The 26,923-nt window shown below is 42.7% G+C and overlaps 1 protein-coding gene across 1 annotated transcript in view; it reads right to left on the reverse strand.

Moving 5' to 3' along the window:
- Positions 1–26,923, reverse strand: part of TOP1 (DNA topoisomerase I) — a 268,572-nt gene that overhangs the window by 65,049 nt on the left and 176,600 nt on the right. The window contains exons 14-15 of the mRNA XM_053714593.1: positions 5,839–5,982; positions 5,552–5,737 (exon numbers count right to left, since the gene is read on the reverse strand). Coding sequence (XP_053570568.1) covers positions 5,552–5,737; positions 5,839–5,982 — 330 coding nt within the window. The remainder of the gene's footprint in view (positions 1–5,551; positions 5,738–5,838; positions 5,983–26,923) is intronic.

A 26,923-nucleotide genomic window follows, 5' to 3' on the forward strand; every position in this document is an offset into this window, starting at 1 on the left:
ACTTACTTCACCACCTCCACAGGAGGCAAAGTTTGTAAAACTGATTTGTGGGTGTGGTGAGGGGTGTATTTATAGGCATTTTGAGGTTTGGGAAACTTTGCCCCTCCTGGTAGGAATGTATATCCCATACGTCACTAGCTCATGGACTCTTGCTAATTACATGAAAGAAATATTGATTGGTGATCTCGCCTCTTGAGATTTATAAACCCCTTGTGCTGTCAGAGATCCCCAGACAGCTCTCCAACCTGAAAGACTCGCATCTGTTGTGATCACAGTCCAGGTTGGACGAACAAAAGAGACCCCTTGAACTAAACGATGGTGATCTAACCACCAAATCAGAGATAGTCTAACATTGGGATTTAAGGATATTAATTGTGATATCTTTGTATAATCCCTGCACCATTTGTTCAGCATACAAAGCTGAAGAGGTCTCATGAAAATGAGCAAAAGGGATCGCATCCGATGCTGCAGTCATGAGACCTAAAACCTCCATGCACATAGCTGAAACCAATTTCAGACTTTTTTTTTTCACTGTTAGAGACAAAGTCATGGATACTGAATCTATATAGAATCCTAAAAAGGTTACCCTTGTCTGATGAATCAAAGAACTTTTTGGTAAATTGATCCTCCAACCATGTCTTTGAAGAAACACTAGTTGATTCGTGTGAGATTCTGCAGAATGTAAATACTGAGCAAGTACCAAGATATCATCCAAATAAGGAAACACCGCAATACCCCGCTCTCTGATTACAGAGAGTAGGGCACCGAGAACCTTTGAAAAGATCCTTGGAGCTGTTGCTAGGCCAAAAGGAAGAGCAATAAATTGGTAATGCTCGTCTAGAAAAGAGAATCTCAGGAACTGATAGTGATCTGGATGAATCGGAATATGAAGATATGCATCCTGTAAGTCTATTGTGGACATATAATGCCCTTGCTGAACAAAAGGCAGAATAGTCCTTATAGTCACCATCTTGAAAGTTGGTATTCTTACATAACTATTCAAAATTTTTAGATCCAGAACTGAAAGAATTCTCCTTCTTTGGGACAATTAACAGATTTGAATAAAACCCCAGAACCCGTTCCTGAAAAGGAACTGGCACAATTACCCCAGACAACTCTAGGTCTGAAACTCACTTCAGGAAAGCCTGAGCTTTTTCTGGGCTCACTGGAATGCGTGAGATAAAGAAACTTCTCACAGACAGCCTTACTTTGAAACCTATTCTCTACCCCTGAGATACAAATGTTCTGAATCCAATGATTTTGGACTGAATTGATCCAAACATCCTTGAAAAATCTTAGTCTGCCCCCTACCAGCTGGGATGGAATGAGGGCCGCACCTTCATACAGACTTGGGGGCTGATTTTGATCTTTTAAATGGCTTGGATTTATTCTAGACTGAAGAAGGCTTCCAATCGGAAACCGTTCCCTTAGGGGAAGGATCAGGTTTCTGTTCCTTAATTTGTCGAAAGGAATGAAAACAGTTAGCAGCCTTAAATTTACCTGTAGATTTTTTATCCTGAGGCAAAAAAGGTCCCTTCCCCCCAGTGACAGTTGAAATAATTGAATCCAACTGAGAACCAAATAATGTATTACCTTGGAAAGAGAGAGAGATAGCAACATTGATTTAGAAGTCATATCAGCATTCCAAGATTTAAGCCATAAAGCTCTTCTAGCTAAAATAGCTAGATATATCTAACCTCAATTCTAATGATATAAAAATGGCATCACAAATGAAAATTAGCATGTTAAATTAACGTAACAATGCTATACACATTATGATCTGGTACTTGTTGCGCTAAGGTTTCCAACCAAAACGTTGAAGCAGCTGCAACATCAGCTAAAGAAATAGCAGGCCTAAGAAGATGACCTGAACATAAATAATCCTTCCTTAGATAGGATTCAAGTTTCCTATCTAAAGGATCTTTAAAAGAAGTACTATCTGCCGTAGGAATAGTAGTACGCTTAGCAAGAGTAGAGATGGCCCCATCAACTTTGGGTTCTTTTCCCAAAACTCCAATCTATCAGACGGCAAAGGATACAATTTCTTAAACCTTGAAGAAGGAGTATAAGTACCCAGTCTATTCCATTCCCTAGAAATCACATCTGAAATAGCATCAGGAACTGGAAAAACTTAAGGAATAACTACATGAGGTTTAAAAACCGAATTTAAACTTATTAGTTTTAATATCAAGAGGACTAGTCTCCTCCATATCTAATGCAATCAACACCTCCTTTAATAAGGAACGAATATACTCCATTTTAAACAAATATGAAGATTTGTCAGTGTCAATATCTGAGGCAGAATCATCTGAACCAGATAGATCCTCATCAGAGATAGATAAATCAGAATGTTGTCGGTCATTTAGAAATTCATCAATTTTATGAGAAGTTTTAAAAACATAATTTATGCTTACCTGATAAATTTATTTCTCTTGTAGTGTATCCAGTCCACGGATCATCCATTACTTGTGGGATATTCTCCTTCCCAACAGGAAGTTGCAAGAGGATCACCCACAGCAGAGCTGCTATATAGCTCCTCCCCTAACTGTCATATCCAGTCATTCGACCGAAAACAAACAGAGAAAGGAGAAACCATAGTCGTGCAGTGGTGACTGTAGTTTAATTAAAATTTAGACCTGCCTTAAAAGGACAGGGCGGGCCGTAGACTGGATACACTACAAGAGAAATAAATTTATCAGGTAAGCATAAATTATGTTTTCTCTTGTTAAGTGTATCCAGTCCACGGATCAGCCATTACTTGTGGGATACCAATACCAAAGCTAAAGTACACGGATGATGGGAGGGACAAGGCAGGATTAAGCGGAAGGAACCACTGCCTGAAGAACCTTTCTCCCAAAAACAGCCTCCGAAGAAGCAAAAGTATCAAATTTGTAAAATTTGGAAAAAGTATAAAACACCACACTCCTCTTACGACCTCCATCTTGGTTGAGGCTTGCAAGAGAATGACTGGATATGACAGTTAGGGGAGGAGCTATATAGCAGCTCTATTGTGGGTGATCCTCTTGCAACTTCCTGTTGGGAAGGAGAATATCCCACAAGTAATGGATGATCCGTGGACTGGATACACTTAACAAGAGAAAGACCTTTTACGTTTATTAGAAGGCGGTAAGACAGACAAAGCCTTCTGAATGGAATTCGAAAAAAAATTCTCACATTAATAGGAATATCCTGAGCATTAGATGTTAAAGGACCAGCAACAGGTAATGGACTACTACTAATGGAAATATTGTCTGCATGTAAAAGTTTGTCATGACAACTATCACAAATTACAGCCGGAGGAACAGTTACCACAAGTTTACAACAAATGCACTTAGCTTTGGTAAAACCGGCATCAGGATTCCAGTAGTAGATTCTGAAACAGGGTCAGTTTGAGACATCTTGCAATATGTAAGAGAAAAAATAACATAAAGCAAAATGATCAATTTGGGGGGAAAGAAATGCAAAACAAAATAAGCCTCTGGAAACCAGAAACAAAAAGAAATGAATGTCAAAAAGTTTGGCGCCAAGTATGACGCCCAACTGACAAAATATTTTTTGGCGCCAAGAACGTCCAACAAACACAAGCGTCATAGATGACGCAACTACGTGAAAAAAACTGAGCCAACTAAGACGCCGGAAATTACGAAATTAAGTCAACTTAATTCTCGCACCAAGAATGACGCAATAAATTAAAGCGTTTTGAGCTCATGCGAGCCTAACAGCCTGCAATTTTGAAAAGAGAGTCAATTTGAAAACTTCAGGTAAGAATTTTTTTTTTTTTTTTATATATGCATTTCCCAAATATGAAACTGAAAGTCTGCAAAAAGGAAATATACTGATAAACCTGAATCATGGCAAATATAAGTACAAACATATATTTAGAACTTTAAATATAAAGTGCCAAACCATAGCTGAGAGTGTCTTAAATAAAGGAAACATACTTACCAAAAGACACTCATCTACATAAAGTAGATAGCCAAACCAGTACTGAAACGATAGTCAGCAGAGGTAATGGTATATAAGAGTATATCGTCGATCTGAAAAGTGAGGGAGGAGATTAATCTCTACAACCGATAACAGAGAACCTATGAAATAGATCCCCGTTAGGATGACCATTGTATTCAATAGGTAATACTCCCTTCACATCCCTCTGTCATTCACTGCACTAAGAGGAACCGGGCTTCAAAAAAAGCAGAGAAGCGCATATCAACATAGAAATCTAGCACAAACTTACTTCACCACAGGGGCGAAACTACAGGGGGTGCAGAGGTCGCAGGTGCGACTGGGCCCGAGGGTGGGGGCCCAGCTAAAATATATATATATATATTTTTTTTTTTTAAATAAAAAACTTTAACCCATCACTGCCTGCAATGATATCATGTGAGTGTGACATGACTACAGGGGTTAGTGTTTCTGTTTAACCCATTGGTGTGTATGTATGTGACTGTGTATGTATGTGACTGTGTATGTATGTGACTGTGTATGTATGTGACTGTGTATGTATGTGACTGTGTATGTATGTGACTGTGTATGTATGTGACTGTGTATGTATGTGACTGTGTATGTATGTGACTGTGTATGTATGTGACTGTGTATGTATGTATGTGTGTTTGTGTATGTTTGTGGAACCAGCAAATTACAGACCTTGTTACTACAGCATGGGGGGGGGGGGGGGGCAGGGGGTAAACAGTGTCACTATACAGTACCACTATATACAGTATGGGGGATGGACCATGTCACTGACTACTGTGGTCACTTTATAAAGTACTGTGTGGGTAGGATCAGGCCAGCCATCTCACTGGCAGATTACAGACTGTGTCACTAACTTACTATATACAGTACTGGGGGGTTAAATAGTGTCACTATATACAGTAATAGGGGGCTAGACCATCTCAAAGACTGTGGGCACAGGGTACCTCCTTTTGCAGACATGTAATCTGATTCACATTTTTTTTCTGTGTTAAATGTAAAAAAAAAAAAAAAAAGTATTAAATTCACCTTTTTTTGGAGTGGGGAGGGGTGGTGGGGGGCCCCTTCTTAGATTCTTGCACCTGGGCCCTGTGGTTTCTAGTTACGCCTCTGCTTCACCACCTCCATAGGAGGCAAAGTTTGTAAAACTGAATTGTGGGTGTGGTGGGGGGTGTATTTATAGGCATTTTGAGGTTTGGGAATCTTTGCCCCTCCTGGTAGGATTGTATATCCCATACGTCACTAGCTCATGGACTCTTGCCAATTACATGAAAGAAATTATGCTTGCTTATTGGTGGCTAAATGTCAGCCTCCAATAACCAAGCGCTATCCATGGTGCTGAACCAAAAATGGGCTAGCTGCCAAGATTTACATTCCTGCTTTTAAAATAAAGATATCAAGAGAACGAAGAAAAATTAATAGGAGTAAATTAGAAAGTTGTTTAATATTTCATGCTCTATCTGAATAATGAAAGAAAAAATTTAGGTTCAGTGTCCCTTTAACCTCAAGCCAAGCTGTAGCATATACAAATTATTTATTGTATTAGTTATATTTCTGCATAACAGCTATCCTAGGTTCTTACCCTCTTCTCCACTGGCACTTTGTTATAGTAGCGGATAGAATCTTTACCGGGAAAGTCAAATTCAACAACAAACTCCTGGCCATCCATCTCGGGGTGGAGATTTATGTGCTCCACACGCAAAGAGCAACAACCAACTGTGTCAGCTGTCTCACCCTCTTCCTTTTCATTTCCAGCTCTCAGAGCAAGCTGTGAAGAAATGGAGCAATATACAAGATACAAATATGACAAGATTGTAGGTTAAGGTAAAATTAATACTAGCAAACAAACAGTTGGGTACCAGTCCTCACCTTATCTATAAAGTATAAAGCCACTGATCTCTGTCTGGCCTTCATTTCTTTGGACTTCCAGTCCTCACGGTATGTATTGCGAATCTTGTCAACGCATTTCTTCAGTCTTCGGGCAACTTCATATTTTTGCCAGTCCTTTTCTCCCTATAGTAGTGGGGGGGGGGGGGGGTAAAAATATATTCATGCTTACCTAATAAATTTATCTCTTTCCGAACATTGAGTCCACAACGTCATTCCAATTACTAAGGGGATATCCAACTCCTGGCCAGCAGGAGGCGGCAAAGAGCACCCCAGCAAAGCTGTTAAAAGGATTCGTGATTTTGCTTGTTTAAAATTGCTCTAATTTACTCCTATTTTTTTTTTTCGTTCTCTTGCTATCTTTATTTGAAAAGGCTTTTTTTGTTCAGTACCCTGTATAGGGCTTGCTGATTTGTGCCTGCATTTAGGCATCCAATCAGCAAGCGCAACCTAGGTTCTCAACCTAAAAATGGGCTAGCTCCAAAGCTTTTATTCCTGCTTTTTAGAATAAAGATAGCAAAAGAATGAAGAATAGAAGTAAATTAGAAAGCTGCTTAAAATTGTATGCTCTATCCGAATCATGAAAGATACAATTTGGGTTTAGTATCCCTTTAAGTGCAACTTCCCTTACCCATAATCCCCAGTTATTCAGCCAAAAAATAATGGAATAAGAATAAACACAAGGGTGAAAAGGGTGCCTGAGGTTTACAAAAAAAAAAATGCTGAATTATGATAAAAGAAAGAGGGCGGGACCGTGGACTCTCCATGTCCAGAAATAATTAAATTTATCAGCTAAGCATAAACTTTGTTTTCTTTCTTAAAACATGGATAATCCACAACGACATTGCAATTACTAGTGGGAACCAATACCCAAGCCAGAGATCACAGAATGAACAGGGGGGAGAACAAGGCAGGAGGACCTAAACAGAAGGCACCACACCGCTTGAAGAACCTGTCTCCCAAAAGAGGCCTCAGCCGAGGCAAAAAGTAACAAATTTGTTCTACAGAAGCTTCATTTTTGAAAAACCAAGATGAGGAGACGGGAATGAGCCGCAATTTCCTCAGGAGGCTGCTGTCCAGCAGTCTCATAAGCCAAACGAATCATACTTCTTAACCAGAGGAAAAGAGAAGTAGAAGTGTTCTTCTGACCTTTACGCTTTCCAGAGAAAAACTAAATTTATGCTTACCTGATCAATTTATTTCTTGACACGGTGAGTCCACAGATCATCAGTAATTACTATTGGTAATATCACTCCTGGCCAGCAGAACGAGGCAAAGAGCACCACAGCAAAGCTTTTAAGTATCACTTCCCTTCCAACAACCCCCAGTCATTCAGCCAAAGGAAAAGGAGAGAAAGGAAGCAACACAAGGTGCAGGAGGTGCCTGAGGTTTACAAAAAAAAAAAAAAAAAAAAAAAAAAAACTTGTCTAAAAAAATACAGGGCGGGCCATGTACTCACCGTGTCAAGAAATAAATCAGGTAAGCATAAATTTCGTTTTCTTTCTAAATGACACAGTCCACGGATCATCAGTAATTACTATTGGGAATCAATACCCAAGCTAGAGGACACAGATAAGGGAGGGACAAGACAGGGAAACTAAACAGAAGGCACCACTGCTTGAAGAACCCTTCTCCCAAAAGAAGCCTCGGCCAAGGCAAAAGTATCAAACTTCTTAAAAAAAAAAAAAAAAAAAAGTGTGTAGAGATGACCAAGTTGCAGCCTTGCAAATCTGTTTCACAGAAGCTTCATTTTTGAATTCCCAGGAGGAAGAAACAGCCCTTGTGGAATGAGCCGTGATTCTCTCAGGAGGCTGCTGTCCAGCAGTTTCATAGGCCAAACGAATTATACTCCTCAGCCACAAAGAAAGAAGTAGCCGTAGCTTTCTGACCCTTGCATTTCCCAGAGAAAGCGACAAACAAGGCAGAAGACTGGGGAAAATCCTTAGTCGCCTGTAAATAGTATTTCAACGCATGCACCACATCTAGGTTGTGCAGTAAACGCTCTTTATGAGAAGAAGGGTTAGGACACAGGGAAGGAACAACGATTTCTTGATTAATATTCCTATCCGAAACCACACTTTGAACGCAGAACTACCTTATCTGAATGAAAAATAAGGTAAGGGGATTCACACTGCAATGCCGAGAGATTCTATGAGCAGAGGAAATTGCAACAAGAAACAAAACTTTCCAAGATAGCATCTTAATATCTAAGGAATGCATAGGTTCAAACGGAGCCTTGCTGAAGAACTTTAAGAAAAAAAGTTAAGACTCCAGGGAGGAGTAACAGATTTGAACACAGGCCTGATTCTGACCAAGGCCTGACAGATTGCACATCTGGTACATCAGCCAGACGTTTATGTAACAATATAGATAAGGCAGATATTTGACCCTTCAAATTACTCGCAGACAAACCCTTCTCCAGACCCTCCTGGAGAAAGGACAAAATTCTAGGAATCCCGACTACTCCACGAGAACCCCTTGGATTCACACCAGAACAGATATCTGCGCCATATCTTATGGTAAATCTTTCTCGTCACAGGCTTACGAGCCAGAATCAAGGTCTTAATGACTGACTCCGAAAACCCACGCTTAGATAGAATTAAGCGTTCAATCTCCAAGCAGTCAGCTTCAGAGAAACTAGATTTAGATGAAGGAAGGGTCCTTGAAGTAGAAGGTCCTTCCTCAGTGGAAGTCTCCAAGGTGAAAGACGACATCTCCAATAGGTCTGCATACCAGATAGTGCGAGGCCACGCCGGTGCAATGAAGATCACCGATGACTTCTGTTTGATTCAAGCAATGACCCGTGGAAGGAGAGCAAGCGGAGGAAATAGATATGCTAGACTGAAATTCCAAGGAACTGACAGAGCATCTATCAGTACAGCCTGAGGATCCCTTGACCTCGACCCGTACCTCTGCATTCTGTCGAGATGCCATGATATCCAGCTCCGGCTGTCCCCATGAGGATCAGACTGGAAAACACCTCCGGGTGGAGTTCCCACTCGCCCGTGTGAAAGGTCTGTCTGTTCAGAAAATCCGCTTCCCAATTGTCCACTCCTGGAATGTTAATTGCAGATAGACAGCAGTTGTGTGTCTCCGCCCACTGAATAATCTTGACTACCTCTGTCATGGCCAAGGAACTCCAAATTCCTCCCTGATGGTTGATGTAAGCCACTGAAGTTATGTTGTCCGACTGGAACCTGATAAACCAGGCTGAAGCTAACTGAGGCCAGGTCAGAAGAAGAGCATTGAAGATTGCCCTCAGCTCTAGGATGTTTATGAGGAGAACTGACTCCTCCAAAGTCCATAACCCCTAAGCCTTTAGCGAGCCCCAGACTGCTCCCCATCCCAGCAGGCTGACATCCGTGGTCACAATCACCCAGGTAGGTCTGCGGAAGCAAGTTCCCTGGGAGAGATGTTCCTGAGACAACCACCAAGAGAATCTCTTGTCGCCTGATTCAGTTGTAATCGTGGAGACAGATCTGCATAATCCCTGTTCCATTGTCTGAGCATGCATAACTGCAGAGGTCTGAGATGGAACCGGGCAAATGGAATGATGTCCATGACAGCTACCATCAGACCAATCACCTCCATACATTGGGCCACTGACGGCAGAGGAGAGGACTGATGGGCAAGACAAGAGTCGAAGATCTTTGGTTTTCTGACCTCTGTCAGAAATATCTTCATTGATAAGGAATCTATTATGGTTCTCAAGAACACTACCCTTGTAGCTGGAATCAAGGAACCCTTTCCCAAATTCACCTTCCATCCGTGAGAGCGCAGAAAATCTCTGTGTGGGAGTTTGCTTGTTGAAAACATGGAGTCTGAACAAGAATGTCGTCCAGATAAGGCACCACTGCAATTCCCTGCAACCGGAGCACCACCAACAGTGCTCCCAGGACCGTTGAGAAAATTCTGGGAGCTGTGGCAAGGCTGAATGGAAGAGCCACAAACTGAAAGTGTTTGTCTAGAAACGCGAACCTCAGAAACTTGTAATGATCCCTGTGGATGGGCACATGCAAGTACGCATCCTTTAAATCTACTGTTGTCATAAATTGACCCTCTTGAACCAAGGGAAGAATGGAACGAATAGTTTCCATCTTGAAGGACGGTACTCCGAGGAACTTGTTTAGACTTTTGAGATCTAAAATCGGTCTGAAAGTTCCCTCTTTTTTGGGAACCACAGATTGGAGAAGAATCCCAGACCCTGTTTCTGTACTGGAACGGGAACTCTCTCTCCCAGGACAGAAAGGTCCCAAACACAGTGTAAGAACGCCTCTTTATCTGGTCTACAGATAATCTTGAGAGCAGAAACCTGCCCCTGGGAGGAAAGGTCTTGAACTCTAGTTTGTATCCCTGGGACACAATGTCCACCTCCCAGGGATAAAGAACATCCCGAACCCAGGACTGAGCGAAGAAAGAAAGTCTGCCCCCCCCACAAGATCTGCTCCCAGATCGGGGGCAGACCCTTCATGCTGACTGAGTCATAAACGGGCTTCTTAGATTACTTCCCTTGTTCCAAGACTGATTGGACTGTTCCTGTTTTGCAGAGGGAGAGGAAGGCTTACCTTTAAAGTTTCGAAAGGAACGAAAATTACTCTGACGTCCTTTCTGCTTATTCCTCTTATCCTGAGGGAGGAAATGAGACCTTTCCTCCCGTAATGTCTAAAATAATTTCAGCCAAACCCGGCCCAAACAAAGTCTTACCCTTGTAGGGAATCACCAAAAGCTTAGACGACACATCCGCAGACCAGGACTTCAACCATAAAAGCTCTGCGGGCCAGTATGGCAAAGCCAGAAAACTTTGCTCCCAACTTATTAACTTGCAAAGAAGCATTCATAATAAAGGAATTGGACAACTTTAAGGCATTGATCCTATCCTAGATCTCTTCAAGGGGGGGGTATCTGTCTGAATAGAATCAAACGCATCAAACCAGTATGCAGCCGCACTGGTGACGGTAGCAATACATACTGCCGCACTGGTGACGGTAACAATACATACTGCAGGTTGCCATTGTAAACCCTGATGTACATACTTCTTAAGTAACCCTTCCAACTTCTTATCCATAGTATCCTTAAAAGAACAGTTATCCTCTATGGGGATAGTGGTTCACTTAGCTAAAGTTTAAATTGTCCCTTCCACCTTGGGGACCGTCTGCCAAGACTCCTTGATAGAGTTAGTTATTGGAAACATCTTCTTAAAAATTGGGGATGGAGAAAAAGGGATACCAGGTCTCTCCCATTCCCGAGCAATAATCTCTGTAGCCTGGTCTGGTACAGGAAAAACCTCCACCGTGGAAGATACAATATAGTATTTGTTTAGCTTACTAGACTTCTTAGGATTGACTATGGCAGTCGTGTCAGTCGTCCAAGGTGGCCAAAACCTCCTTAAATAACAGAGGTGTTCTAGCTTAAACCTGAAGGATACAACTTCAGCATCAGAAAAAGGAATAACACTGAGATTTTACCCTCAGATGCTACCGAAGTATCTTTCTCCTCTTCTTCTGGGAGGGAACATACGGAATAGCCACGGCTGTCAGAAACCTTACATTTCCTCTTGCGCTTTCCCTGCGGCATGGGAAAAGCAGACAACGCATCAGTTACCGCAGAGGATATGTGGGTAACAATGTCTTGCAAGGTAACTCCAACCGGAGTGTGAGAGGAAGCGCAGGGCACTGCATGTGGGGACGATAATGTTTGAAACACTTGAGGAGAAAGCTGCGGAATATCTTGAACAGGAGACCACTGAACAGCATCTGCCTTAGATAATGATGGCTCAGAAAAATAAATAAATGTAATGTTCTCTTAATACATTAAGAACAAAAAGGGATTGGTGGTTCAACATTGGAATAAAAGCACAAGCTACATGTAACGTTTCTCAGGGCCTCTTGGTCGATCTTTACCCAAAAAAACAAACCAAATTCAATAAAAAAAAATGTCCTATTCTTTAAAATAATAAAAAAAACGTTACTGTCACTTTAAATTTTAAAATGAAACTTTATATTCAACTTGCAGAGCAACTGCTCACTCGTAACCTCAGACAGCCTCTTCAGCTCAACACTGAGGAGATTTCACCGATCCGGACCCAGAGCTGCTCAAACAGGCTACCAGACCCGCAACAAACCCCTCTATGCCGGACTGCACAGAAGGAGAAACCGGATGTGCGCAACACTATTTTGCCGCCTCGGAAAAACCCGCTCTCCTAATCGTGGGCAAGTCTAAACTGAAATCCCGGTCGCCATTAGCTTCCCTGTAGCCGTCACATAAGTAAAATTAAACCGGAGCTGAGCCTCTTATAACAAGTTACCTCTCAAGAACACACATAACAGCAGCTATACCAGTAAACATGCTACTGCTCCTCAAGCCCCCAGTGCCTGCATAAACTGCCTACCTTAATCCCATTAAGCCTAAATAGGATTGTAAATATAAAAAAGTCCCATACAGATTTAACTGTAAAAGTGCCATATTCTCCTGACCCAAGAAAATAAAATTAGGCACTTACCTGAATTCAACACAGCCCGGCAGCAGGGCAGCTCACTTGGTTTGAGAGGCAAACCTCACATGGACCTGTGAAAAACAAAGAAAGACTGAATAATCCTACTCAGGCTTTCAAGACAGGGCAGCAACAACTGTTTAGGAGGCGCAGTGAGGATTATACCCCACAAGTACCCAATTGCTTAAATGCCACCACTGCTCTACTGAAGAGACTGAAGTGTACTACGGCTAAATCCCAGGAAAGATCAGAGCCAACCTGCTATGCTTTAAAATAAAAAATTCTTGAAGAAATTTCTATCAGACACCTAAACTTTACCACCTCCTTGCAACTCAGGCAAAGAGAATGACTGGGGGTTGTGGGAAGGGAAGCGATACTCAATAGCTTTGCTGTGGTGCTCTTTGCCGCCTCCTGCTGGCCAGGAGTGATATTCCCAATAGTAATTACTGATGATCCGTGGACTCAGTGTCGGAAAGAAACAGGGCAGAATATTGTTGAAAATATTTAGCAGCTAGAAAGAACAATTTTAGAGCATGCACAACATCCAAGTTATGCAAAATACGTTCCTTAGGAAAAGGATTAGGACAAAAAAAGAAGAAACAACAATATCCTAATTAAAGTTTCGATCCAAAACCAACTCAGGGAGAAAACCCAATTTAGTACGAAGGACCTCCTTATCTGCATGAAAAATAAGATACGAAAAATCACACTGCAAAGCTGAAAGCTCAAACTCTGCGAGCAGAAGAAATAGCAAAGAGAAACAAAACCTTCCAAGATAACCGTTATATCAACAGCCTGCTGCAAAACTTCAAGCCTGTTGCGCCTCCTTGGAGCCTTATCCTAGTTCTTACACACAGGCCTGATTCTGATCAGGGCCTGAACAAAATCTAGAACATCTGGTATTCTGCAGACGTTTGGGCAAAAAGATACAGAGAAGAAATCTGACCCTTTAGAGTACTGACGGAAAAACCTTTCTACAGGCCATCCTAAAGAAAAGAAAAAATTTGGGGGAATCACCCGACCAAGAAAAACCTATAGCTTCACACCAAAAAAACTTAGTTATGACATATGACATATATGGAAAGTCCTATGAGTAACAGGATTACGAGCATGAAGCATAAAATCAATGACTGACACCCCCCCCCCCCAAAAAAAACGCATCTTGACAGGACTAGGCGATCAATCTCCAGGCAGTCCGCTTCAGAGAATCTAGATTTGGGAGGAATTGACTGAGGAAGGACCTTCTAATTCAGAGTAACCGCAAAGGTGGACGACATCTCCACCAGATCCGCAAACCAGATCCTGCGAGCCAGACAGGAGCTATTAGAATCACAGACGTCCTCTCCTGCTTGATACAAGCAATGACTAGTGGAAGGAGAGCAAAAACGGGCGAAAAAGGTATGCTAGCCCGAAATCCCAAGGGACCCCTTGAGCATCTGTCAGGGCGGTCTGAGGATCTCTAGATCTAGAACCATAATTTGAAAGCTTGGCGTTTTGACGAGACGCCATCAAACCCAACGCCGGAACCCTTAGGGTTATCCTGGAGAACACTTCCGGATGGAAAGTCCACTCCTTGGGAAGAAAAGAGCCTGCTCAAAAAAATCAGCTTCCCAATTTTCCACTCCTGGAATGTGGATGGCAGACAGGAGACAATCATGAGCTTCCGCCCACTGTAGAATGCGAGTCACCTCCTTCATGGTTAAGGAACTCAGAGTTCCTCCCTGGTGTTGATGTAAACCACTGAGCTGATGTCCGACTGGAATCTGATAAACCGGACTAACAATTTGAACTAGAGAACTCTTATCCAGATTCATGTTCCACCCATAGGAACGTAGAGAAAAAACATAATTTATGCTTACCTGATAAATTCCTTTCTCCTGTAGTGTAGTCAGTCCACGGGTCATTGATTACTTATGGAATATTTCTCTTCCTAACAGGAAACTGCAAGAGAATTACCCAGCAGAGCTTGCTATATAGCTCCTCCCCTCACCTATCATACTCAGTCATTCGACCAAAGCAGACGAGAAAGGAGGAACCATAGGGTACAGTGGTGACTGGAGTTTAATTAAAATTTAGACCTGCCGTAAAAACAGGGCGGGCCATGGACTGACTACACTACAGGAGAAAGGAATTTATCAGGTAAGCATAAATTATGTTTTCTCCTGTTAAGTGTAGTCAGTCCACTGGTCATCCATTACTTATGGAATACCAATACCAAAGCTAAAGTACACGGATGAAGGGAGGGACAAGGCAGGAACATTAAACAGAAGGAACCACTGCCTGAAGTACCTTTCTCCCAAAAATAGCCTTCGAAGAAGCAAAAGTGTCAAATTTGTAAAATTTTGAAAAAGTGTGAAGCGAAGACCAAGTCGCAGCCTTGCAAATCTGTTCAACAGAAGCCTCATTTTTAAAGGCCCAGGTGGAAGCCACAGCTCTAGTAGAATGAGAGAGTAGAAAGAGAGAGAGGTAGCCGAAGCCTTTTGACCTCTCCTCTGTCCAGAGTAAACGACAAACAGGGAAGAAGTTTGACGAAAATCCTTAGTTGCCTGCAAATAGAATTTCAGGGCACGGACTACGTCCAGATTATGCAAAAGTTGTTCCTTCTTTGAAGAAGGGTTAGGACACAGAGATGGAACAACAATCTCTTGATTGATATTCCTGTTAGTAACTACCTTAGGTAAGAACCCAGGTTTAGTACGCAGGACTACCTTGTCTGAATGAAAAATCAGATAAGGAGAATCACAATGTAAGGCAGATAACTCTTCGAGCCGAGGAAATAGCCATCAAAAACAGAACTTTCCATGATAAAAGCTTGATATCAATGGAATGAAGGGGTTCAAATGGAACGCCTTGAAGAACATTAAGAACTAAGTTTAAGCTCCACGGCGGAGCAACAGACTTAAACACAGGCTTAATCCTAGTTAAAGCCTGACAGAAAGCCTGAACATCTGGAACTTCAGCCAGACGTTTGTGTAGAATAGACAGAGCAGAAATCTGTCCCTTTAACGAACTAGTAGATAAGCCCTTTTCTAAACCCTCTTGTAGAAAGGACAATATCCTCGGAATCCTAACCTTACTCCATGAGTAACTCTTGGATTCGCACCAACGTAAATATTTACGCCATATTTTATGGTAAATTTTTCTGGTAACAGGCTTCCTAGCCTGTATTAAGGTATCAATAACAGACTCCGAGAAACCACGCTTTGATAGAATCAAGCGTTCAATCTCCATGCAGTCAGCCTCAGAGAAATTAGATTTGGATGTTTGAAAGGACCCTGAATTAGAAGGTCCTGTCTCAGAGGCAGAGACCACGGTGGACAGGACGACATGTCCACTAGGTCTGCATACCAGGTCCTGCGTGGCCACGCAGGCGCTATCAGAATCACCGAAGCTCTCTCCTGTTTGATCTTGGCAATCAAACGAGGAAGCATTGGGAATGGTGGAAACACATAAGCCATGTTGAAGACCCAAGGGGCTGTCAGAGCATCTATCAGCACCGCTCCCGGGTCCCTGGACCTGGATCCGTAACAAGGAAGCTTGGCGTTCTGACGAGACGCCATGAGATCCAGATCTGGTTTGCCCCAACGACGAATCAGTTGAGCAAAGACCTCGGGATGGAGCTCCCACTCTCCCGGATGAAAAGTCTGGCGACTTAGAAAATCCGCCTCCCAGTTCTCCACGCCTGGGATGTAGATCGCTGACAGGTGGCAAGAGTGAGACTCTGCCCAGCGAATTATCTTTGAGACTTCCAACATCACTAGGGAACTTCTGGTTCCCCCTTGATGGTTGATGTAAGCCACAGTCGTGATGTTGTCCGACTGAAATCTGATGAACCTCAGAGTTGCTAACTGAGGCCAAGCTAGGAGAGCATTGAATATTGCTCTTAACTCCAGAATATTTATTGGGAGGAGTTTCTCCTCCTGAGTCCATAATCCCTGAGCTTTCAGGGAATTCCAGACTGCTCCCCAGCCTAGAAGGCTGGCGTCTGTTGTTACAATCGTCCAATCTGGCCTGCAAAAGGTCATCCCCTTGGACAGATGTGGCCGAGAGAGCCACCATAGAAGAGAATCTCTGGTCTTTTGATCCAGATTTAGTAGGGGGGACAAATCTGAGTAATCCCCGTTCCACTGACTTAGCATGCACAATTGCAGCGGTCTGAGATGCAGGCGCGCAAATGGTACTATGTCCATTGCCGCTACCATTAAGCCGATTACTTCCATGCACTGAGCTACTGACGGGTGTGGAATGGAGTGAAGGACACGGCAAGCATTTTGAAGTTTTAATAACCTGGCCTCTGTCAGGTAAATTTTCATCTCTACAGAATCTATAAGAGTCCCTAGAAAGGGAACTCTTGTAAGTGGTAATAGAGAACTCTTTTCCACGTTCACCTTCCACCCATGCGACCTCAGAAATGCCAGAACTATCTCTGTATGAGACTTGGCAGTTTGAAAACTTGACGCTTGTATCAGAATGTTGTCTAGGTACGGAGTCACCGCTATGCCTCGCGGTCTTAGTACCGCCAGAAGTGATCCTAGAATTTTTGTAAAGATTCTTGGGGCCGTAGCTAATCCGAAGGGAAGAGCTACAAACTGGTAATGCCTGTCTAGGAAGGCAAATCTCAGATACCGGTAATGGTCCTTGTGAATCGGTATGTGAAGGTAGGCATCCTTTAAGTCCACCGTGGTCATGTACTGACCCTCTTGGATCATGGGAAGGATGGTTCGAATAGTTTCCATTTTGAATGATGGAACTCTTAGAAATGTGTTTAGGATTTTTAAGTCCAAGATTGGTCTGAAGGTTCCCTCTTTTTTGGGAACCACAAATAGATTTGAATAGAATCCCTGCCCGTGTTCCGTCCGCGGAACTGGGTGGATTACCCCCATTAGTAAGAGGTCTTGTACACAGCGTAGAAACGCCTCTTTCTTTGTTTGGTTTGTTGATAACCTTGAAAGATGAAATCTCCCCCGTGGAGGAGAAGTTTTGAAGTCCAGGAGATATCCCTGAGATATGATCTCCAACGCCCAGGAATCCTGGACATCTCTTGCCCAAGCCTGGGCGAAGAGAGAAAGTCTGCCCCCCACTAGATCCGTTTCCTGATAGGGGGCCCTCTCTTCATGCTGTCTTGGGGGCAGCAGCAGGTTTCTTGGCCTGCTTGCCCCTGTTCCAGGACTGGTTAACTTTCCAGCCCTGCCTGTAACGAGCAACAGCTCCTTCCTGTTTTGGAGCGGAGGAAGTTGATGCTGCTCCTGCCTTGAAGTTACGAAAGGCACGAAAATTAGACTGTTTGGCCTTTGATTTGGCCCTGTCCTGAGGTAGAGCATGGCCCTTACCTCCCGTAATGTCAGCAATAATTTCTTTCAAGCCGGGCCCGAATAAGGTCTGCCCTTTGAAAGGAATATTAAGCAATTTGGATTTAGAAGTCACGTCAGCTGACCAGGATTTAAGCCACAGCGCTCTGCGCGCTTGAATGGCGAATCCGGAGTTCTTAGCCGTAAGTTTGGTTAAGTGTACGACGGCATCAGAAACAAATGAGTTAGCTAGCTTAAGGGTTTTAAGCTTGTTCATAATTTCATCCAATGGAGCTGTGCGAATGGTCTCTTCCAGAGACTCAAACCAGAATGCCGCCGCAGCAGTAACAGGCGCAATGCATGCAAGGGGTTGTAATATAAAACCTTGTTGAACAAACATTTTCTTAAGGTAACCCTCTAACTTTTTATCCATTGGATCTGAAAAAGCACAGCTATCCTCCACCGGGATAGTGGTGTGCTTAGCCAAAGTAGAAACTGCTCCCTCCACCTTAGGGACCGTCTGCCATAAGTCCCGTGTGGTGGCGTCTATTGGAAACATTTTTCTAAATATAGGAGGTGGTGAAAAGGGCACACCGGGTCTATCCCACTCCTTGTTAACAATTTCTGTAAGCCTTTTAGGTATAGGAAAAACGTCAGTACACACCGGTACCGCAAAATATTTATCCAGCCTACATACTTTCTCTGGAATTGCAACAGTGTTACAATCATTCAGAGCCGCTAATACCTCCCCTAGCAATACGCGGAGGTTCTCAAGCTTAAATTTAAAATTTGAAATCTCTGAATCCAGTTTACCCGGATCAGACCCGTCACCCACAGAATGAAGCTCTCCGTCCTCATGTTCTGACGCAGTATCAGACATGGCTCTACCATTATCAGCGCGCTCTGTTCTAACTCCAGAGTGATTGCGCTTACCTCTTAATTCTGGCAATTTAGACAGTACTTCTGTCATAACAGTAGCCATGTCTTGCAAAGTGATTTGTATGGGCCGCCCTGATGTACTTGGCGCCACAATATCACGCACCTCCTGAGCGGGAGGCGAAGGTACTGACACGTGAGGAGAGTTAGTCGGCATAACTTCCCCCTCGTTGTCTGGTGATAATTTCTTAACATATAAAGTTTGACTTTTATTTAAAGTGACATCTATACATTGAGTGCACAAATTTCTATTGGGCTCCACATTGGCCTTTAAACATAGTGAACAAAGAGATTCATCTGAGTCAGACATGTTTAAACAAACTAGCAATGAGACTAGCAACTTGGAAATACTTTTCAAAATTAATTTACAAGCAATATAAAAAAACGTTACTGTGCCTTTAAGAAGCACAGAAAAACTAACACAGTTGAAATAACAATGATCAAAAATAGTTATAGCAACCAAATTTTCACAGTAAATGTATTAAGTTAGCAAAGGATTGCACCCACCAGCAAATGGATGATTAACCCCTTAGTACCCAAAAACGGATAACAATTATATAATTAACGTTTTTCTCACAGTCAAATACACTGTCACAGGACTACTGTGACTGATTACCTCCCTCAAAATGGATTTTGAAGACCCCTGAGCTCTCTAGAGACGATCTGGATCATGGAGGATGAAGTAGACAGATTGTGACTGAATTTTTACTGTGTAAAAAAGCACTAAAATAGGCCCCTCCCACTCATATTACAACAGTGGGGAAGCTCAGAAACTGTTTCTATGCAGAAAACAAAAATGGCCATGTGGTAAAAATCATGCCCTAATAAGTTTTATCACCAAGTACCTCACAAAAACGATTAACAAGCCAGTAAAACGTTTTAAACATACATTTAAAAGTTATGTATTATTATTTACAAGCCTGCTACCAGTCGCTTTTACTGTAGTTAAGGCTCATACATTATTTCAGTATTTACAGTATTTTCAGAGTCAATTCCATTCCTTAGAAAATACATTCAGTGCACACACACACACATCAGCCTGATACCAGTTGCTATCGCTGCATTTAAGGCTGAACTTACTTTACAATGGTATCAGCAGTATTTTCTCAATCAATTCCATTCCTCAGAAAATAAATTACTGCGCATACCTCATTTGTTGCAGGGGAGCCCTGCATGCTATTCCCCTTCTCTGAAGTTACCTCACGCCTCAGATGAGAAACAGCCAGTGGATCTTAGTTACGTCTGCTAAGACCATAGAAAGAAATCCAGGCAGATTCTTCTTCTAATGCTGCCTGAGAATAAACAGCACACTCCGGTGCCATTTAAAAACAACAAACTTTTGATTGTAGAAATAAACTAAGTTAAAGAAACACCACAGATCTCTCACAGCTTCCTTTTTAGTTAGGCTGCAAGAGAATGACCGAGTATGATAGGTGAGGGGAGGAGCTATATAGCAAGCTCTGCTGGGTAATTCTCTTGCAGTTTCCTGTTAGGAAGAGAAATATTCCATAAGTAATGGATGACCCGTGGACTGACTACACTTAACAGGAGAAAAAAACCCATACATTATGCTTAACAGATAATTTCCTTTCCTTCTGTACAGGGAGAGTCCACAGCTGCATTCATTACTTGTGGGAATATGGAACCTGGCCACCAGGAAGAGGCAAAGACACCCCAGCCAAAGGCTTAAATACCTCCCCACTTCCCTCATCCCCAGTCATTCTGCCGAGGGAACCAGGAACAGTAGGAGAAATATCAGGGTGAAAAAGGTGCCAGAAGAGCAAGATCAAATTTAGGGCCGCCCAACGGAGAACACGGGTTGGAGCTGTGAACTCTCCCTGTACAGAAGGAAAGGAAATTATCTAGTAAGCATAAGCTGCATTCATTACTTGTGGGACAATTATACCCAAGCTACAGAGGACACTGAATAGTAACGGGAGGGAAAAAAGAGGCGGCCCCCATCTGATGGCACCACAGCATGCATGACCCTTTCTCACAAAGTCTGCTTCACAAAAGCAAAAAACTCAAGAGGCCTCATCTCAGAGCCCCAAGAAGACGCCACTGCTTGAAAAGACAGCCGTAAACTTCGGAGGAGGCTAGCGTCATGACCCAAGCGGAGGATACTCCTCAACTAAAAAAATAAGGAATACTTAGAGCCCTCAGACAGAAAATAAACAGAGAAAACTAAATTTATGCTTACCTGATAAATTTCTCTTTCTTTACACGGTGAGTCCACGGATCATCATCAATTACTGTTGGGAATATCATGGAGAGAAAGGAAACAGCAGGTGCAGAGGTGCCTGAGGTTTATATAACAAAGGAAAACTGTTTAAAAACACAGGGCGGGCCGTGGACTCACTGTGTCAAGAAATAAATTTATCAGGTAAGCATAAATGTTGTTTTCTTTCCAATGACAGTGAGTCCACGGATCATCATCAATAACTGTTGGAACCAATACCCAAGCTAGAGGACACAGATAAGGGGAGGGACAAGACAGGTAACCTAAACAGAAGGCACCACTGCTTGAAGAACCTTTCTCCCAAAAGCAGCCTCAGCCGAGGCAAACTAACATTTTAAAAATTCTGAAAAATCTAAGCAGAGGACTAAGTTGCAGCCTTGCAAATCTGAAGCACAGTCTTGAAAACCCAATAAGCAGATACAGCCCGAGAGAAAAGAGCTGTAATTCTCCCAAGAGGCTGCTGTCCAGAACAACAAGTACAACAAACAGAAGGGATACAATGAACATTATTTAATAAGCCAAAATGATGTACACAATATTGTGCAATTTCCATAAGTAGCAGCTCTTAACAGAGGCATATTATAGTAGAAAAAAAAAGTTCAGATCAAGCAGGAGAATTAGAAAAAGGGGCGTGATCACATAATCGGCCCATGAAAAGCCTAAAATGGCGCTTCTCCGCCTCAGGGTAAAGAATGGGGCGGGAACCCAAATCGGCCCAGAGAAGCGCGCCCTTCAGTCATTAACATGGCGCTTCACACTTCTCAAATTCACTATAGTTGAACACAGCCTAAAACTGCGCCTTTCCAAAACGGAGAGGAGGCGGGGTCAACTCGCCATAAAAAAAAAAAGAAAGTGTTTCTTCAGTTTATAACCATGGAGCAATGTGCTTCTCTATTGAAACATTCAGCTCCATATAAAAACCACCACTAATAAAAGTTGCGCTCTCCTAACATGACCAGCCTAAAAAAAAAAAAAAAAAAAAAAAAAAAAGTCCTGTGTAATAATGCATGAACAGAGATTTTCTAACTCCATTTCTTGCCCACACAAATAAAGATTAAACCATAAAACTGAGCCCCCATTAGAGAGTTAATCCTTCCATGCTGTGAAGGGAATTAACTCCTAAGTCTCCAAAGTCACAGCAATAAAGTGCCTGCTACTGCCTTAAAGGGACAGTCTACACCAGAATTTTTATCGTTTTAAAAGATAAATAATCCCTTTATTACCCATTTCCCAGTTTTGCATAACTAACAGTTATAATATACTTTTAACCTCTGTGATTATCTTGTATCTAAGCCTCTGCAAACTGCTCCTTTTTCAGTTCTTTTGACAGACTTGCAGTCTAGCCAATCAGTGCCTGCTCCCAGATAACTTCTCGTGCACGAGCAGTGTTATCTATATGAAATACGTGAACTAACACCCTCTAGTGGTGAAAAACTTAAAATGCAATCTGAAAAAGGTGGGCTTCAAGGTCTAAGAAATTAGCATATGAACCTCCTAGGTTAAGCTTTCAACTAAGAATACCAAAAGAACAAAGCAAAATTGGTGATAAAAGTAAATTGGAAAATTGTTTAAAATTTACATGCTCTATCTGAATCATGAAAGTTTATTTTGGCATAGACTGTCCCTTTAAACATCATAACCAAGGATCCCTTTAACTGCAGAGGATCCTTAACCATTTCAATGCCCGCCTCCTAGCCCCAGAAGACAAAAAAACAGAATTTATGTTTACCTGATAAATTACTTTCTCCAACGGTGTGTCCGGTCCACGGCGTCATCCTTACTAGTGGGATATTCTCTTCCCCAACAGGAAATGGCAAAGAGCCCAGCAAAGCTGGTCACATGATCCCTCCTAGGCTCCGCCTACCCCAGTCATTCGACCGACGTTAAGGAGGAATATTTGCATAGGAGAAACCATATGGTACCGTGGTGACTGTAGTTAAAGAAAATAAATTATCAGACCTGATTAAAAAAAACCAGGGCGGGCCGTGGACCGGACACACCGTTGGAGAAAGTAATTTATCAGGTAAACATAAATTCTGTTTTCTCCAACATAGGTGTGTCCGGTCCACGGCGTCATCCTTACTTGTGGGAACCAATACCAAAGCTTTAGGACACGGATGAAGGGAGGGAGCAAATCAGGTCACCTAGATGGAAGGCACCACGGCTTGCAAAACCTTTCTCCCAAAAATAGCCTCAGAAGAAGCAAAAGTATCAAACTTGTAAAATTTGGTAAAAGTGTGCAGTGAAGACCAAGTCGCTGCCCTACATATCTGATCAACAGAAGCCTCGTTCTTGAAGGCCCATGTGGAAGCCACAGCCCTAGTGGAATGAGCTGTGATTCTTTCGGGAGGCTGCCGTCCGGCAGTCTCGTAAGCCAATCTGATGATGCTTTTAATCCAAAAAGAGAGAGAGGTAGAAGTTGCTTTTTGACCTCTCCTTTTACCGGAACAAACAACAAACAAGGAAGATGTTTGTCTAAAATCCTTTGTAGCATCTAAATAGAATTTTAGAGCGCGAACAACATCCAAATTGTGCAACAAACGTTCCTTCTTTGAAACTGGTTTCGGACACAGAGAAGGTACGATAATCTCCTGGTTAATGTTTTTGTTAGAAAAAACTTTTGGAAGAAAACCAGGTTTAGTACGTAAAACCACCTTATCTGCATGGAACACCAGATAAGGAGGAGAACACTGCAGAGCAGATAATTCTGAAACTCTTCTAGCAGAAGAAATTGCAACTAAAAACAAAACTTTCCAAGATAATAACTTAATATCAACGGAATGCAAGGGTTCAAACGGAACCCCCTGAAGAACTGAAAGAACTAAATTGAGACTCCAAGGAGGAGTCAAAGGTTTGTAAACAGGCTTAATTCTAACCAGAGCCTGAACAAAGGCTTGAACATCTGGCACAGCGGCCAGCTTTTTGTGAAGTAACACAGACAAGGCAGAAATCTGTCCCTTCAGGGAACTAGCAGATAATCCTTTTTCCAATCCTTCTTGAAGGAAGGATAGAATCCTAGGAATCTTAACCTTGTCCCAAGGGAATCCTTTAGATTCACACCAAATCAGAATGTCGTCCAAGTAAGGAACTACAGCAATGCCCCTTGGTCTTAGCACAGCTAGAAGGGACCCTAGTACCTTTGTGAAAATCCTACAACGGCAAAGAGAATGACTGGGGTAGGCGGAGCCTAGGAGGGATCATGTGACCAGCTTTGCTGGGCTCTTTGCCATTTCCTGTTGGGGAAGAGAATATCCCACAAGTAAGGATGACGCCGTGGACCGGACACACCTATGTTGGAGAAAGGGCACTTACCTGCATTCCAGTTGTCCAACAGTCAGATGACCTCACAAAGAGGATGCCACTCCTCAGAGACCTGTGGAAAAAAGAAAGTATACCTACTCAGGCTTTCTATACCAGGGCAGCAACCTGTTAGGAACTTGTAAAGTGTGCTTTGCCAAGTTTTCATAACTGCTTAAAAGCCACCACTGCCCTACTTAAGAGACTGACGTGGGCTAAGGCTAGACCACAGGAAAGATCAGAGCAAACCTACTCTGCTTTAAAATAATAAAATCTTGAATGTAGATCAGACACCGAAAAATTCACCTCCCTCCTGTTTGGCCTTTGATTTGGCCCTGTCCTGAGGCAGAGCATGGCCCTTACCTCCCGTAATGTCAGCGATAATTTCTTTCAAGCCGGGCCCGAATAAGGTCTGCCCTTTGAAAGGAATATTAAGCAATTTAGATTTAGAAGTCACGTCAGCTGACCAGGATTTAAGCCATAGCGCTCTGCGCGCTTGGATGGCGAATCCGGAGTTCTTAGCCGTAAGTTTGGTTAAATGTACGACGGCATCAGAAACAAATGCGTTAGCTAGCTTAAGTGCTTTAAGCTTGTTCATAATTTCATCCAATGGAACTGTGCGAATGGCCTCTTCCAGAGACTCAAACCAGAATGCCGCCGCAGCAGTGACAGGCGCAATGCATGCAAGGGGCTGTAAGATAAAACCTTGTTGAACAAACATTTTCTTAAAGTAACCTTCTAATTTTTTATCCATTGGATCTGAAAAGGCACAACTATCCTCCACCGGGATAGTGGTACGCTTAGCTAAAGTAGAAACTGCTCCCTTCACCTTAGGGACCGTCTGCCATAAGTCTTGTGTGGTGGCGTCTATAGGAAACATTTTCCTAAATATGGGAGGAGGAGAAAAACAGAATTTATGTTTACCTGATAAATTACTTTCTCCAACGGTGTGTCCGGTCCACGGCGTCATCCTTACTTGTGGGATATTCTCTTCCCCAACAGGAAATGGCAAAGAGCCCAGCAAAGCTGGTCACATGATCCCTCCTAGGCTCCGCCTACCCCAGTCATTCGACCGACGTTAAGGAGGAATATTTGCATAGGAGAAACCATATGGTACCGTGGTGACTGTAGTTAAAGAAAATAAATTATCAGACCTGATTAAAAAACCAGGGCGGGCCGTGGACCGGACACACCGTTGGAGAAAGTAATTTATCAGGTAAACATAAATTCTGTTTTCTCCAACATAGGTGTGTCCGGTCCACGGCGTCATCCTTACTTGTGGGAACCAATACCAAAGCTTTAGGACACGGATGAAGGGAGGGAGCAAATCAGGTCACCTAAATGGAAGGCACCACGGTTTGCAAAACCTTTCTCCCAAAAATAGCCTCAGAAGAAGCAAAAGTATCAAACTTGTAAAATTTGGTAAAAGTGTGCAGTGAAGACCAAGTCGCTGCCCTACATATCTGATCAACAGAAGCCTCGTTCTTGAAGGCCCATGTGGAAGCCACAGCCCTAGTGGAATGAGCTGTGATTCTTTCGGGAGGCTGCCGTCCGGCAGTCTCGTAAGCCAATCTGATGATGCTTTTAATCCAAAAAGAGAGAGAGGTAGAAGTTGCTTTTTGACCTCTCCTTTTACCGGAATAAACAACAAACAAGGAAGATGTTTGTCTAAAATCCTTTGTAGCATCTAAATAGAATTTTAGAGCGCGAACAACATCCAAATTGTGCAACAAACGTTCCTTCTTTGAAACTGGTTTCGGACACAGAGAAGGTACGATAATCTCCTGGTTAATGTTTTTGTTAGAAACAACTTTTGGAAGAAAACCAGGTTTAGTACGTAAAACCACCTTATCTGCATGGAACACCAGATAAGGAGGAGAACACTGCAGAGCAGATAATTCTGAAACTCTTCTGGCAGAAGAAATTGCAACTAAAAACAAAACTTTCCAAGATAATAATTTAATATCAACGGAATGCAAGGGTTCAAACGGAACCCCCTGAAGAACTGAAAGAACTAAATTGAGACTCCAAGGAGGAGTCAAAGGTTTGTAAACAGGCTTAATTCTAACCAGAGCCTGAACAAAGGCTTGAACATCTGGCACAGCAGCCAGTTTTTTGTGAAGTAACACTGACAAGGCAGAAATCTGTCCCTTCAGGGAACTTGCAGATAATCCTTTTTCCAATCCTTCTTGAAGGAAGGATAGAATCCTAGGAATCTTAACCTTGTCCCAAGGGAATCCTTTAGATTCACACCAACAGATATATTTTTTCCAAATTTTGTGGTAAATCTTTCTAGTTACAGGCTTTCTGGCCTGAACAAGAGTATCGATAACAGAATCTGAGAACCCTCGCTTCGATAAAATCAAGCGTTCAATCTCCAAGCAGTCAGCTGGAGTGAAACCAGATTCGGATGTTCGAACGGACCCTGAACAAGAAGGTCTCGTCTCAAAGGTAGCTTCCAAGGTGGAGCCGATGACATATTCACCAGATCTGCATACCAAGTCCTGCGTGGCCACGCAGGAGCTATCAAAATCACCGACGCCCTCTCCTGATTGATCCTGGCTACCAGCCTGGGGATGAGAGGAAACGGCGGGAACACATAAGCTAGTTTGAAGGTCCAAGGTGCTACTAGTGCATCCACTAGAGCCGCCTTGGGATCCCTGGATCTGGACCCGTAGCAAGGAACTTTGAAGTTCTGACGAGAGGCCATCAGATCCATGTCTGGAATGCCCCACGGTTGAGTGACTTGGGCAAAGATTTCCGGATGGAGTTCCCACTCCCCCGGATGCAATGTCTGACGACTCAGAAAATCCGCTT

This window comes from Bombina bombina, chromosome 1 (genome assembly GCF_027579735.1).
Source record: "Bombina bombina isolate aBomBom1 chromosome 1, aBomBom1.pri, whole genome shotgun sequence".
Classification (NCBI taxonomy): Eukaryota; Metazoa; Chordata; class Amphibia; order Anura; family Bombinatoridae; genus Bombina; species Bombina bombina.